Source organism: Marasmius oreades, chromosome 6 (assembly GCF_018924745.1).
Source record: "Marasmius oreades isolate 03SP1 chromosome 6, whole genome shotgun sequence".
Classification (NCBI taxonomy): domain Eukaryota; kingdom Fungi; phylum Basidiomycota; class Agaricomycetes; order Agaricales; family Marasmiaceae; genus Marasmius; species Marasmius oreades.
The window spans coordinates 2,733,670-2,747,354 of NC_057328.1; the positions used below are offsets into that span (position 1 = coordinate 2,733,670).

General features: G+C 48.4%; 6 protein-coding genes across 6 annotated transcripts; 3 read left to right on the top strand and 3 right to left on the bottom strand.

The window, feature by feature from the left end:
* Nucleotides 1–18: 18 nt before the first annotated feature.
* On the bottom strand, nucleotides 19–755 carry E1B28_010365 (uncharacterized protein). The gene is made up of 2 exons (XM_043155325.1): nucleotides 422–755; nucleotides 19–249 (listed from the first exon to the last, which is right to left on the bottom strand). The coding sequence occupies exons 1-2, from the start codon at nucleotides 601–603 to the stop codon at nucleotides 228–230; spliced, it is 204 nt and encodes a 67-aa protein (XP_043007791.1). The 5' UTR covers nucleotides 604–755; the 3' UTR covers nucleotides 19–227.
* Nucleotides 756–1,047: 292 nt separating this feature from the next.
* On the bottom strand, nucleotides 1,048–1,815 carry E1B28_010366 (uncharacterized protein). Its single transcript, XM_043155326.1, has 3 exons — nucleotides 1,716–1,815; nucleotides 1,270–1,590; nucleotides 1,048–1,218 (listed from the first exon to the last, which is right to left on the bottom strand). The coding sequence occupies exons 1-2, from the start codon at nucleotides 1,752–1,754 to the stop codon at nucleotides 1,360–1,362; spliced, it is 270 nt and encodes an 89-aa protein (XP_043007792.1). The 5' UTR covers nucleotides 1,755–1,815; the 3' UTR covers nucleotides 1,048–1,218; nucleotides 1,270–1,359.
* A 164-nt stretch (nucleotides 1,816–1,979) lies between these two features.
* E1B28_010367 (uncharacterized protein) lies at nucleotides 1,980–5,403 on the top strand (the record flags this gene model as incomplete). Its single annotated transcript, XM_043155327.1, has 6 exons — nucleotides 1,980–2,143; nucleotides 2,208–2,282; nucleotides 2,406–2,925; nucleotides 2,984–5,066; nucleotides 5,128–5,291; nucleotides 5,380–5,403. 6 exons carry the CDS (start codon nucleotides 1,980–1,982, stop codon nucleotides 5,401–5,403), a joined length of 3,030 nt encoding a protein of 1,009 aa, XP_043007793.1.
* Nucleotides 5,404–5,870: 467 nt separating this feature from the next.
* On the top strand, nucleotides 5,871–6,506 carry E1B28_010368 (uncharacterized protein; the record flags this gene model as incomplete). The annotated part of the gene is made up of 3 exons (XM_043155328.1): nucleotides 5,871–6,195; nucleotides 6,246–6,406; nucleotides 6,474–6,506. The coding sequence occupies 3 exons, from the start codon at nucleotides 5,871–5,873 to the stop codon at nucleotides 6,504–6,506; spliced, it is 519 nt and encodes a 172-aa protein (XP_043007794.1).
* Nucleotides 6,507–9,064: 2,558 nt separating this feature from the next.
* E1B28_010369 (uncharacterized protein) lies at nucleotides 9,065–9,964 on the top strand. Its single transcript, XM_043155329.1, has 2 exons — nucleotides 9,065–9,392; nucleotides 9,460–9,964. The coding sequence occupies exons 1-2, from the start codon at nucleotides 9,074–9,076 to the stop codon at nucleotides 9,753–9,755; spliced, it is 615 nt and encodes a 204-aa protein (XP_043007795.1). The 5' UTR covers nucleotides 9,065–9,073; the 3' UTR covers nucleotides 9,756–9,964.
* Nucleotides 9,965–11,061: 1,097 nt separating this feature from the next.
* E1B28_010370 (uncharacterized protein) lies at nucleotides 11,062–13,431 on the bottom strand. The gene is made up of 9 exons (XM_043155330.1): nucleotides 13,257–13,431; nucleotides 12,998–13,192; nucleotides 12,561–12,935; nucleotides 12,480–12,503; nucleotides 12,211–12,419; nucleotides 12,000–12,152; nucleotides 11,886–11,948; nucleotides 11,697–11,835; nucleotides 11,062–11,641 (listed from the first exon to the last, which is right to left on the bottom strand). The coding sequence occupies exons 2-9, from the start codon at nucleotides 13,106–13,108 to the stop codon at nucleotides 11,483–11,485; spliced, it is 1,233 nt and encodes a 410-aa protein (XP_043007796.1). The 5' UTR covers nucleotides 13,109–13,192; nucleotides 13,257–13,431; the 3' UTR covers nucleotides 11,062–11,482.
* Nucleotides 13,432–13,685: the final 254 nt, after the last annotated feature.

Below are 13,685 nucleotides of genomic sequence, written 5' to 3' on the forward strand. Positions count from 1 at the left end.
CAGGGAAGCGAAACGAACCGCGAGAATGAAAAATGGACGATGGAGATGTAGGTAAGGACCAAGAAGACGAAGGTGAAGAGCGCCAGTACAACAAGCGATTAAGAGGGTAGTTTCCAGAAAAGATACAAGATCGTTGGGGATAAATCATTACAACTTCAGGGGGTGGTTCCTTCATTCGAAAAATGGCATAGTCTAGGCGATCATGATCCGCCTCGTGTCGCTAGACCTCACGAGGACCAACGGAAAGTACTAAAAAGACATTAGTTCGCGGCGACAATCGAATTGAAAAAGGCGAAGATCAGGAAACCCCGAGTCGGGGTGAGCAAATTGACAGAACGTTTTTTTTTCCACCACAACATGCAAGTGCAGGTCCATATAGATGAACGCGAAGTGAACCGACGATGAAACTTTGAAGACCCACCTCTCTGACATAGTCTTTCCTAACGATGTATACTTGCAAGCAACAAAAGTGGAAGCTGCTAGCAACGACAACGTGCCCGCAACTGCGTATACCCTAAATCTAGCCTTATCTGCCCGAGATTCCCAAATATCGTCTGACGAAAACGTGGCTGGGTCTTCATAGAGTTTGATCGTTGCACGCATAGCAGCCAGGATGGGCGATTGGGTTTGGTTGATTTGGATGGATGAGTTTCTGGTTGATCCTACTTGAGTGATGTAGGAGGAGAGTGAGGGGTGTGCAAGAATGAAAAGAGCAAAGGCCCTTAAATATACGCGGACGTGGAGGAACGATCTTAGCGGGGCACACAAATAACACCACAGCCCACGGGGCGCTTCTTAGCCTGCTGTTACCTGTACACACTGTCATTTGATTCTTGTTCCGACAAAAACGACATGACCTTGTCCGATTCAACAACAATTGAGCAAGCTTGCATCCACGGTAACGTCTTCGGGCTTTTTCGGTTGAAACTCAGCGCTCTAATACACTACATAAGTAGGCGGTCCACAAGACTGAATAAGGTCGCTTCTGGAGCAGGCGACATGGAGGTAGACAACGTATGAATGAGTCTCATGACACAAATGACACAAGGCGGGGCCAAGTCTATCATTTGAAGATTAAGATGCCGTTCCATTTCCAAATGCTGAGAAATCTATCTATCGTCCATCGAAGTAGTCTGATTGATATCAGAGGAGAATCGTAGAGAGCTCGTGCATCGGGTTTTTCCATGCCCAGGGAAGATGCACTTAAACGTTAATCGGCTACGGTATTTCAGCTCCGAAAAGATGTATTATCAGCGAGGCGAGGCGTACCGGAGGTAGTAGTATCACCCACGACTCGCTTCAACTTTCCCAGCAGAGTGTAACCAGCGAATTAGGGAGTTCGTGATCGTTAGGCTTTTTTTAGCCTTCTACAGCTTGTATGTTGAGCTGGGGTCGTATAGCCGAGCGGTAAAGAGTTGGCATTGATATCCTTTCCGAATTGACTGCACAGAGAGGAATGCCGCGCCCAAGAACGACAGATACGAAGCCCTTCGTGTATTCACCAAGTGAAAACATGAACTGCATGTCAAGTTCCTCGCTGCTGAGAAAAGCTTGACACATCGAATAAGGGCCACCATGTTGGCGAAGGTTCTGTCGGATAAGAGAATTCCCTTGAGCGTCTGTGAATCATGATGGAGAATACCCTGTGGCACATGTGTGATCAAGGCGAGGCATCGACACAGGGATGACAAGGGAAATAAAATAATCATGATCACCATCATCGCATCTCCTCGATTGACAACCGTTCTTGCCATCGTTGAGACCGTCGAGCGCGACGTCAATCGATTATTGATGAGGGAGCCAGCTGGAACCTGGAGGAACAGGAACAATGAATGAAAAGTGTGAGCGAGTGGCAGTGCAGAGTGACATAGGGTCATCATTCTCGAACTCTCGAATCGAACCATTGTCCTTCACCGCAGCCTACCTCAGCTTTCAGCTTGCGTTTATAAAACGCTGCCCACCTTCTCCCCCTTTCCTCAATGCCGTCAGTCATGCAACAAGACGAGAACGATCATGACAATAAATCCACTGACTTTTGCAACAACTTCTGGGGTCCAGCAGATGCTGGTGTTGATATTCTATTCGCCCGGATGCGGGGTGCGATGAGGACGATGAATGAGCTGGGAAGCTTTTGGAAAGAACGGTGTGTTGTGTTGTGTCCATGTTCATCTCTTGATCTGATGCTTGATTCCTTTTTCGCTTGACAGAGCAGCTATTGAAGAGGACTATGCAAAGAGACTGGCGAAACTGTCTAAAATGTCATTGGGGAAGGATGAATTAGGGTGTGTTCTGTCTTTCTTTGTTACTTTACATCCCCACATGCCGAGTAGCTGAAGGTACCTGTTGGCTCGGTACATACCATGTGGGGAAGGTCTCGCCTCATGCTGACTTCGTGTTACATATAGTGAACTACGCGCATGTTTAGATGCCATTCTACAAGAGACCGAAAAGCAATCTGGCCATCATCTTACGATGTATCAACAAATCAAATCCGACATTGAAAACCAAGTCAATGTCTTCTGTACCAAGCAGAATCATCACAAAAAAGTCTACCAATCTGTGGTTGAGAAACAGTTCAAGCAGAAACAGATGCAGGAGGGATACGTTACCAAAGCGCGAGAGAAATATGAACAGGATTGCATGAAGATCAATTCATACACCGCACAGTCGTCGTTAGTTCAGGGGAAAGACTTGGAGAAGATCACATTGAAGTTGGAGAAGGCTCAACAAACAGTACAGCAGAATGAACGAGATTTTGCTAACTTTGCGAGGGCATTCCAAGACACGGCTGCCAAATGGGAAACAGATTGGAAGACCTTCTGTGATACGTGTCAAGACCTAGAGGAGGACAGAATGGAGTTCATGAGGGATAATATGTGGGCTTATGCCAATTCTATCTCTACCGTTTGTGTTGCCGACGACGAGGTAAGCCAAAAATATTGTGGCTCGACTTGAAGTCTGACTTTCGCTATATTGACCCCAGTCATGCGAGAGAATACGCGTGTCGCTCGAACAAGTCGACTATGAGAAGGAAATGGAAAACTTTGTCAGAGACTTTGGAACAGGAAACCAGATCCAAGCACCACCCCAGTTCGTTAATTTTAACCGAGCTAATGCCCAAACTTCAATGCACTCGACTCTACGACCGGCGAACTTCGTTCGCTCCTCTCACAGGACATCTTCATCTCTCCACAATAGCCCCAGTCCCATGGCATCAGGTCAAGCGCTTTCCTCTGAGTCTGAAGAGGAAGCCTTCGTCAATAATGCAGGTAGAGGTGCTGGCAACCGTAACTCGCAGTCCGCGATGGATACAGTCCTCAGTCGTCAACCCAGCCGTGGAGGTGGACAACAGCAACAGGCGAATGGTATTAACGGTAGACACTCACGTGCCAGCTCCAGAGCCTCCAACTCATCGCTACGCGGAGGCGTTTCCCCTCATACTCAACCTCCTCATACTCAGCCTCAAACTCAGCCCCAGCCTCAGCGACAGAATAACCTGAATCGCAAACCAACCCATCGAGTATCAGTCCCTCCTGCCGATCCTGACGCGGAGCCAATAGACCCAACTGCGGAGACCTATATCAAAGTTGGAGGAAATGCTTACAAAGTCGATCCATCCAGGGATCCCCAGCAGCAAGTGCCGCGGCCCGGTGCTTCTACATCGACTTTTTCTTCTTCTTCGTTACCATCGAAGGCGAATAGTGTCGGTGCTATAGACGATCCTCTGGCGAAGCAGTTGGAAGAGTTGAAGAGTGCCGTGTCTAACACTGGCAGCGTTAGGAGACAGAGCACCCGAAGATCGATTGGTGCGACTCCTTCGCGTCGAGGAACGATGGATCCCGTCAATACCAACCTTGTTGCTCCCGGATCTGCCGTAGGAGCGACATTTCCGAGGACATCTCCGTCGCCATCCAGAGATTATCGTAACTCGGCTGAAATGATTATTGGCGGACCTCCTACTACTTCTAGATCTACTTCTCCCAACCCCAGTTTGTCCAATCAGGCTCCCACAGCCGCTTTTATGGTACCCAAAAAATCTGTTTCGCCTTCGTCTGGTGCCGACATTGAAGGTGTCTTGGCGGACTATCAACAGGCGTTACCTGGCGAGAGGAAGTCAATATCTATGTCGAGGAGAGGAAGCTATGTCGGCCCAGCCCCTGAAACGAGCGAAGCACTCACTCACAGAAGTAGTGCATCCTTGAGTCGCCCGCAGAGTCAGGCTGGGCATGCGGGAGTCGGTGCTCATGGTTCGAGGAGTCCTAGTCCTCAACCATATAGACGAAGCCCGAGCCCTCAACCTGGACAAATTATGCACTCCCAGACGGGGCATCAGCACCACCAAAGTTCTGGTAGTATAGGGTCTAATCTTTCGAGACCGCAATCCATCTCTCAACCGCACGGGTTACAGACACAACAGCCCAATGTCCAGAGGAGCCCGAGCCCTAATGTTGGGATTGCGCTTGATCCTAGTGGTCGAGTTTTGCACGATGATATGGCTCAGAGGTATCAACAGCAGCAGCAGCAGCAGCAACCACAGCAACAGCAATATCGACCAGGGCCACCTCCCGTGGTACAACAGCAGCAACCATTCAACGTGCCTCCTCCTCCACCCCTTTCCGCCCCGCCTCCACAGAATTATCACCCAACACAACAGCAACGTCAACCCAGCTATGGTTTTTCGCAGGCCGGATATGGCGGTGCATCTCCTGTTCCGTACCATCAACAGCAACAACAGTCTACGTACTCGCAATCCGGATACGGAGGTCCTCAACATCCGCCACCTGTACAACAGCAGCCGCCACAACAGCAACCACAGCAACCACAACAACAAGTTTTCCAGCAGGCTACTGGTTATGGCGTGCCGCGTGGGCAGTCGGTAGGGCCGGGCTATTACGGGCAACAACAACAGCAGCCGCAACAGCAACACTATACTGGATATGGCCAACCGCATCACCAGCAACGATCGTTGCATCCTCAACAGCAATCCGGTTTCGCTGGGTATAATAGATCGGCGTCACCTGCAGTTGGGCAACAGACGGAGGATGGAAATCCAATTCTGTTCTATGGTACGTGTGCGGGTCACGTTCGAAGATATGAACATTCCCTCTAATTTCTCCTTTCTTCTAGTGCAAGCATTGTACGAGTACGAAGCTACCATCGACGAAGAGTTTAGCTTCCAAGCCGGAGACGTTATCGCTGTCACTGCTACACCTGAAGATGGCTGGTGGAGTGGTGAGCTTTTGGATGAAGCTAGGCGGCAACCTGGAAGACACGTTTTCCCGAGCAACTTTGTACGGCTTTTCTGAATCTGAGAAGGATTTTCCGTTTTAAACATTTTTTGTTTGTTTTTCCCTTCTCTTTTCTTCTCGTATCTTATAGACGCGGATCTATCCACACACATGAATGATTCTTTTGTCATCTTCAACTCCTATTCTCCCCTCGACACCGACGAGTGCTTCCCTCTTGATCGCTTTTGCTTTTCCACTCCTTTCGTTACATAACATTATTATGCTCGCCTCTACCCGACATGTATGTGCTGAGTGCTCGCAAGACGATGCTGGACACGAACTGCGCGGATAACAAGACTGTAAATTCTATTAGCACTGATGCCAGCTCGCGACCAGACGAGGATCGTGGTATTAATGATTTTCCTAATATATAACAGTTCATTACTTTGCATTATAGTGTACCAGTACAACTGTCTGTTTAGTACTATTAGGTTGTTCGCCGCATTGGAAGTGTCGAAAATCAACTTGGAAATCGTACATTGCGGGAGGAAGTGACTGTGCGCATATATCAGGTCAGCGCAGGTCAACACTTGTTTTATCTCAACCACCATCAACTTACCTCAAACCTCAATACTCTCAACCATGGCACTCGCTGGAGAAAACAATTGGACTGCAGCCCTCAAAAGTGTCTGCACTCGTTTCGTCCCCACCGTTGAAATGATCTTGTCCCGCTCAATGTTGGCCCTGATGACCCTTATGTTACTCTCTACGTGCTTCAACCCGAAAAGGCTCCATACACTCCTACTCTCAGACCCTCCTCAAGAGACACACTCACGGCTTGACCCTGATTGGGCGGTTCTTTACACGTCTGGTTTCGCGTACTCTGTCGTCGCGGGGGTTGCCACTGCCGAGGGCTACAGTTGTTATAGCCTGGTTTGCGTTTTCGTATCTGCTACAATGCTACTCTGTGAGCCTCGTATTTTCTCTTCACTGATTGACACCTAACTGATCCCTCAGTATTGTGTCTGGTGACACCACCCTATACGCTCCCATCCATGTCCTCAACACTTATCGTATCGGCCACTCCCCATCTATTGACCCATTGGATTGTTCGAGGTCACTGGAAGAGGTTCGAAGTCCATGTCAACATCAATGATGTTCAAGACTGGGTTAGGACTGTAAGGTTCCGATGAATCAACATCTTATCATTTCCCCTTCTGTCTCCTTACGGTGTGGCAATTACAGATCACTGGCCAGGCCCGACAAGGCCAACTCTGAGCAATAGTGATACGGTATACCACACTGTGATGTTCATTTGGTTGTAACTCTCCAGTTCTGGCGGTATTTTGATAATAGTTTGTCTCCAATATGTGTAATAGTAGTACTGTTGTCTCCTCGAACACTGGTGAGGCTACTGTCGACCACCTGAAACCGCTGCTGTCTTTGATGCTCATGCCTCATCGATATTGAACCTGAGTAACCACAGCATCACAAGATTGGACGGGGAGTTTTAATTTTCCGTCTTCTACGACTGAATATGACGGGCGTGGACACTCTCCGCGGTATGAGCGCTTGAGCGCCGAGCAGCTCATACCACGGACCATAACGATACATAACACTGACACTTCACTAGCTTCACTACTGGTACCTCGTCATTTATAGCTCCTCTTCTCATTGTGCTGCTGATGCGTGAACCGATATTTCCGAGGATCTATGTTGCCCAAAATATTCATTTTCGGTTGCTCGTCCCACCCGCACTTAATACGAGACATTAATACATATGTCGCCGATGTATCGTGACTCGTCCTGTTCAGCCTTCGCACCTTCCGCCAGAGCAGCCTCCTCACTATCTCCCTTACCTCGCCAGGCTGCCCATGCGATATGATGAGCCAGTCGCCCTCGTATCCTCCACGACATGCTCACTTGCTCTCTAGCAGTGTGTTTCGACCTCTTTTGTCCCCGAAGCGGCAACGGCGTAATCGATCGCAACAGCGGCGTGTTCCCACTACGCACCAGTTCGCGGTGACTTGACTTTCATCACCGGAACCCTGACCTGTGAGAGCCGTGAACAGGGCATAGATGATATCTTGGATGGTGATATAGTTGTTGTCGCGTCTCGAAGATACGTCGATGTCGGTGTACCAAGGGAGTCGTTTGTGGAAGAGACACATGGTGGATGAAGGCAGATGAGTTGCGAATTGCACAAGGTCGACAGTGGATACTCCGTGTGGGCTTTGAGGCAAGGAAAAGAGGTTTAGGACTGGTACCACAAAACGCGGTATCGATGGGTTTAGTTGGAGGTCTAGAGAGATGGACGGCAGCGTTGCATTTGGGTCGTATTGGAGATGAGGGTGGAGGGTTCGTTTTTTGGTGTCGTTGATCTCTGTAATTACCCATCGCTGATACTGCGTTTCAACCCGCTTCCAACTCCCAACGCATGCATTATCCCTTCTTTCACGGAGTGATTGCTTTCGAGGTGAAGACTCATAAGCCGAAATACACGGCGAAAAATTGCACCTGCAACCGTCTACTGTGAATATCACAATGCGGATTCGGCGCGATTGTCTATCGTTATCGTTAGTATGACTAGAGATATTAGACAGGAGATCCGTTGCTAACCGAGCTATGTTTGAATTTGTAGAGTTTTTAAAGCGGGGACTATCGTGTCGTTATGCAGCTCCTGTCTCACATTGAAACGATCGTGCCGTTCCCGGGCATCGAGTACGCGTCTGCGACGCCGGAAACCAAGACGGTTGAATGAGAATTGGTTTCGGCACGATTGAAAAAGACCGATATGAAATCTTGAAGTCTTTCCAAGGCACGAAGTCAGTGCAATGAATCTACAATGTGAGGTGAAGTCAACATCTCTATTTATCGACTGATCCTTCCGCGACCTGCTTTACTGATCAGCTCTGTATCGAAGCGGTCGAGTCATGAATCTTGACACTTTTTGAGACTATCTGGTCCTGGAAGATGTAGGTGTGCGTGAGAATCAACGTATCGTGACAATAATGTAGCGTTACTGTAACGTTCGTTTATTGCCGCTTGTCGGCTTGCCAACCTTATTTTGTATTGTATGCACCTGATTGGTAATCATTTGGCTTGGGCTCCTTGCAAGGGGCCACCGTCCGAGACATCCGGTGATATCAACCCCTCGAGAGGTCGTGGGAATCCTTTATGGCAGGTCAGCTTGTTGCTGGCGGCACAGGGACGGCAAGGTCAGATGACGGTACCAAGAACGCGACGCGACGGTGTGGTTTTCAACCGACTCAAGCTTGCACTAGAACTTATCGAAAACTTAAATTTTTGTTCCAACTTCGCGGTTAATAACAGTTCTGATATTGAGGAGGATAGACGAAGGGAACACGGGTAGGAAGAGGTCTTTGACCCTCACTCAGACCGTAGTCGAAAGGCTGGAAAAGACAGCACGATGATTGTAAATATATTCAGAGTAAGAAGAACAACAGAGTTGGGCTGAGAGAAGGAGAGATCGACAGCATCGTCGACCGTTAGATGGCTTCGTCTACCATGCCGTCGTGAATTTCATTCCCCGCGCCTCGCCGCCGCTCGGCCAGGCATCTCTTCCCACGACCTCTCTCGAGGGTTTTTTTTTTTTTTTTTTTGTTTTCTGCAGATTAACGTGTTACAAGCCGTCTAGTGCTAAGACACACGGGTGTGCTCCTTGAGCGACACCAGTCCTTCTCCTTTCCTTCCCCTCTGCCCATGTCTCTGGTGAGCTCCTGATCCCTTTGTTGTGTAGCTGTTGGTATAGGTGTCGTGTGTAAGTAGTATGTTATGGAATTTAGTTAGCCCGAGGGCGCTCTCTCGAGGGTTGATATCACCGGATGTCTCGGACGGTGGCCCCTTGGCTCCTTGCCTCCTATATATCTCCATCGATGGCTCCCATTAGTGTGCCAAAGACTATTATCCCCACGCTCGACGTAAACTCGTATTGGGAGGGCTTTTGTAGAGCCATTTCCCTCATCACCTTCCTCGCACCAATCATCCTTATTCATGTCTACTGTGTCGAACCAACAGGGATTAATGGACTACAATGCTATGTCTGCGAAATCGTCTTTCTCCTAATCAACGTCTATGGCATCGGCTGGGAAAAAAGAAACCAGCCCTACATTGCACTCTACTCCCAAACGATAGCGCTTTACTGTGAGTGAATCGTATTTTGAACCTTTTCAAGTTTAGTGGGAACAACACTGAAGAATTTCGACGACAGTATTAATGATTATCCTACGACTCGATGAGGAGAAAGACCTGAGTCTCGCTTGCATTCTCCTGCTACCTCCCATCACATCGGTCATCACCCTGTCATCTGCACTCTACCTCGTACACGGGACTCTTGAAACCTATCTCCTACCGTTCGACTCGGACCTACAGGTTGTGCATTGGTTAGAAGTTTGTTCTTTCTTCAGCTCGAAAAGAAAGGCTGGGAAGCTGACGTCCGAACCTGATGATCGCGATATCGAGGCTGCCATTGTCTCGTTGGCTGAAGACAAGCGCAAGGCGACTTAGTACTTATAAGGGGCTCATCACCGGTCGGGCTGAGGTTTATAAGCAGTCGTTTGTGTGGTTTCGATATCGGGGGGTTTAACGACCAGCGTCGTGTACAGATCTTGATAGTAGCAACCTGTTCGTGAATAGCTAGGATTCCAACTCAGACTCGTAGATGTGTTAGTCCTATGAGGATGAGAGGAAAGGTTCATAATCCACGCTCGAGCGCCTACCTATTAATTCGAATCCTATGGAATGTCTTTCTTATTGTGTCTTCCCGGCTGCCCTGATGAACCATATATGCAATTATAATACGGGATTTTGATTTTATTGGATACTCCCGTACGTACACCAAAGCAATAAAGGACATTTTTAGGTATCGTGAAAGCCGAGCGGGAACATTAAGCATCAGCGATAAAAGGGATAATGAAGATGGCAGCACTATTTGAACGAATTGGTTCGTCTTTACTAGCTTTGAACGAGAAAATTCGGTAAGTGAAAGGGAACGGTACCGTTCTCATTGCTGGTGCCCGACTACCGTGTCAGATGAACCATCGCTCCTCGAGTCGTTACAGTGGCACCCTGCATAAGAACCCCCTTCTTTCTGTCAGTTATACCAGTGAAACAGTCGTCCTGGCTTTCACAATAGAGGGGGCTTCCAGCTTGAGGAAGTGAATTTATATTCACGTTGAAGGCATCGAATGCCCAGAGGACTTCATCGCCTTCGAAACTTGTGTTTGGCACCGACCCTTTGCAACCGGCTGGTAATTAACAATTAAACCCTAGGTGGTTTTTCAGTAATGAAATTGAAGCGGGCAAATATGAATTGGGCTATACCCAACAACTGAGTAGCGGTCTGGTTATCTCCAATGGGCGTTATGAAATAGTCGTCAAATTGAGTATCAAGTGTACGGTTTTTCAATCGCTTTAGTGTCTAAGAGAGAAACACGTTCTTGTTGATTATCCTGGGGAGAAATGACGATGGTTGGCGCACCATTACTGGATGATTCCTGATAGTAGTTGTCTCCGATGTGTGTGGTATTGTTATTCCCTCGAACACTGGCGAAGGTACTGTCGACGACTTGAACTCCACTGCTTCCTTCGACGCTCATGCCTCGTTAGTATCGAGCCTCAGGGAGCGATTGAAGAACATGACAGGCTGGACGGTGTGTCAATACGGCAAACTCCGTTCCATTCAAACTGTCAGGTTGTCTCGTGCCTCCCACGGGGAGCCTAAGACCTCTGAGCTCCTCAGGTTTGACGGAGTAGTGCTGTGTAAGTAGTTGTAGGTTTCGTCGAAGGCGACTTTGGTTTCTTATCCTTAAATGATGGTCTTAACGCGATAGCGAATGTCCAATGAGTGTCGGTGGTCAATGTTGATTTACTTGCCAGTGGACGTCTTCCGCGAATCGAGAGCCTAGAGGTGTACAGCTAGAAGTGCGAGGCCTGTACATGGTCATGCCACAGATAGATTTAGAACTGTTTGGGGGCATCGTGAATCGGAGTGAAACGGTTTCTAAGGTGCAGTCTCTGCGAGTATTCAGATGACCGACAAGCATTTCCATTGTGAGTCCCTGAAATGGCTTTTCCAAGAGATGTCATTATTTGTATACGTGTTTGACGGGGAGTACAACGAGCACATCAGTCCCACAGTAATGTTGGATAGTGAGCTGACTGTATCCGACGACAAAGCGACAGGTGAAAAATTGGTGGGAAGCTACAAGGGGGACTGCGGAACTCTCGTCGTATCATTGTCCTCCTAAAGGAAAGCCCTTTGCGGCAATCTTGGCCAAGAAAATCTTTGTGTCGGCGAGTATGACGAGTCGACCATCTCCAGCGAATACCATGTTAGCAGATGTTGTGCCAATGAAAAACTTTCCTAACAAGTCACCCGAGGGATTCCACACCTGTGAGTATTGTCCATAAATTAGTGATCTTAGCCTAAGTTACCTCATGGCTTACTTGTACCCCGTCACCGGTTCCGCTGTAGATATTTCCCTCAGTGTCAACTTGAAGACCATCAGGAACACCAGCGTCGACGTAAGCGAGGACACGGCGATTTTTGAAAGCGTTGGTTTTGGGGTCGACGTCAAACGCGTAACTATAATCATGATAAGTAAAAATCAAAGAAGAATATGTATAACGACATACATTGTGGAGGGCGCGGTTTGGTTATTTCCAAGCAAGTTGCCAGAATTCGATCCGGTGTCCGCTCTACGTCAGGGCCAGTGAGTGAGGCAGCTACTACAAGAATAGATCACTCACATGTAGACAGTATTTCCGTCTGCGGTGAAAGCGATGCCATTGCATTTGTCAAATCCATCGGCAACCATACGCACCGCACCGGTATCGGGGTCAAACCGATACACCTGGTTCGGCATCAGGGGTGCAGGGCGAAACTCATTGAGGAATCCGTATCTAAATATGGCCTCATGGATGAGTAGATTCACATTCCCAATTCGAATATGACACGGACGTCACGTCTGTGAAAAATAGTTTTCCATTGGGATGTACTTTGATGTCATTGAGTGAATTGAATTGGCGTCCGTAGTAATTGTCCAGGAGAACGGTGACGTTGTTCGGTGGGAGCGGGTTGACCAAAGCAATCGACGGAGGTCTGGGACCTCTTCCGGAAGTGATAAGAATTAAAGAGGATTTGAATGGTCCCGTACCACCGTTCGTCATCTGGCAGGCACTATGATGAGCTTTACGTCTATAGTCTGGCTGGGCAAGACAGACACGTACTTGAATTGACTCAGGCAGATCGAGCTGATAAACAGGTAATGTTAATCACTTGAATCCTCAGCTTTGCCGTGAAGTACGCACAGTAGTGATAGGGATATTGACATCAGATGCATTCTCTGCCAATGCTTTTTCCACCGCGGCCATGCTGATTTTGCTGACTACATTGCTATGATTGAGATCACTCATTCCCAATGCACCGCCGTCATTGCTAGCAAAGAAAACCTCATCCGTTGCAGCGTTGTAAATCGGGGCTTCATGGGCAAAGGCGAACGTGTCGTTCCTAGTAATTTCATGTATGGTGGCATTTTCTCCCAAAATGGGGAGAAAAGATCGATCCAAAACTTGGAAGAACGGTGACGGTGTGGAAGTCGGGTTGAGGAGGGTATTGTTATTGAAAGCATCCATTCGGAAGGTGGCATTTTCTCCCATCACAGCAAAGGAACGAGGGTCGACGAACTAGAGCTCCGTTGTACGGCATTGAGAAAGAGTTTCTTCTTGTCATGGTATTGGCGACTCACCACAGCCTGGGGAATCATCTGTAAACTCTGTGCAAGGTCTTGACCTTGAACGTATGGAACGCGAAAGTACGCTATAACGCCTGCAACGGTAAGCAATCGTAGGTTCAACATGTTGATAGATTCCGCGGATTTCTAAGGGTCTTTTTTCAACAGAACGGCCGTCCATTTATGAGGCAGTGAGCCACGGAATTCCCACTGTGAGGATGTGGAGAAGGGCTGTCAGCAGGTTACTTTACGTCCATCTAATGAATAGACGCACAGATGACTCCGAGTCGCGACTACCCAGCGCCAGCGGCTGCTGTTGACGATGAACTAGGCGTGAAGTACGTCGCCCAGCTCGGTGCCCAAAGATACTGAGAAGATACAGTGCTTCTAGTCTTCATCCCGGTGGCCCAAGAAGCAGTTCACTGCTTGGGCGTGACGGTAAGGTTTAAGATTTCACACGCCTCAGCTTCGAAGCACGGGACGTTTACGATCGACCTCCTACCAGCCTCATCATCCCCACTTATCAATTTCTCAAACCAGACGTCCTTGATAGGTACCGCCTCTCGTCAACCGTGACGTCACTGAGATGGACGGCGTGCTTTCAAACTCGTCGATTAGCTGCATGAATGGTGAGTCGCGAGCTGCAAGTTTTAACCGCTTCCCGCTCAAGCTAAAGCTTCAAGGTACATACTTGAGCAAATAG

Excerpts from the sequence above, each read along its gene's own strand:
- E1B28_010365 (XM_043155325.1), bottom strand. The coding sequence starts at position 603 with ATGCGTGCAACGATCAAACTCTATGAAGACCCAGCCACGTTTTCGTCA. Across the intron at positions 250-421 it reads GGAAAGACTATGTCAGAGAG|TACTTTCCGTTGGTCCTCGT; the intron begins GTGGGTCTTCAA and ends ATGTCTTTTTAG.
- E1B28_010366 (XM_043155326.1), bottom strand. The coding sequence starts at position 1,754 with ATGGCAAGAACGGTTGTCAATCGAGGAGATGCGATGATG. Across the intron at positions 1,591-1,715 it reads ATCGAGGAGATGCGATGATG|AACCTTCGCCAACATGGTGG; the intron begins GTGATCATGATT and ends CTTATCCGACAG.
- E1B28_010369 (XM_043155329.1), top strand. The coding sequence starts at position 9,074 with ATGTCTCGGACGGTGGCCCCTTGGCTCCTTGCCTCCTATATATCTCCA. Across the intron at positions 9,393-9,459 it reads CCAAACGATAGCGCTTTACT|TATTAATGATTATCCTACGA; the intron begins GTGAGTGAATCG and ends TTTCGACGACAG.
- E1B28_010370 (XM_043155330.1), bottom strand. The coding sequence starts at position 13,108 with ATGTTGAACCTACGATTGCTTACCGTTGCAGGCGTTATAGCGTACTTT. Across the intron at positions 11,949-11,999 it reads GACGGAAATACTGTCTACAT|AGCGGACACCGGATCGAATT; the intron begins GTGAGTGATCTA and ends GCCCTGACGTAG. Across the intron at positions 11,642-11,696 it reads GAACCGGTGACGGGGTACAA|GTGTGGAATCCCTCGGGTGA; the intron begins GTAAGCCATGAG and ends CAATACTCACAG.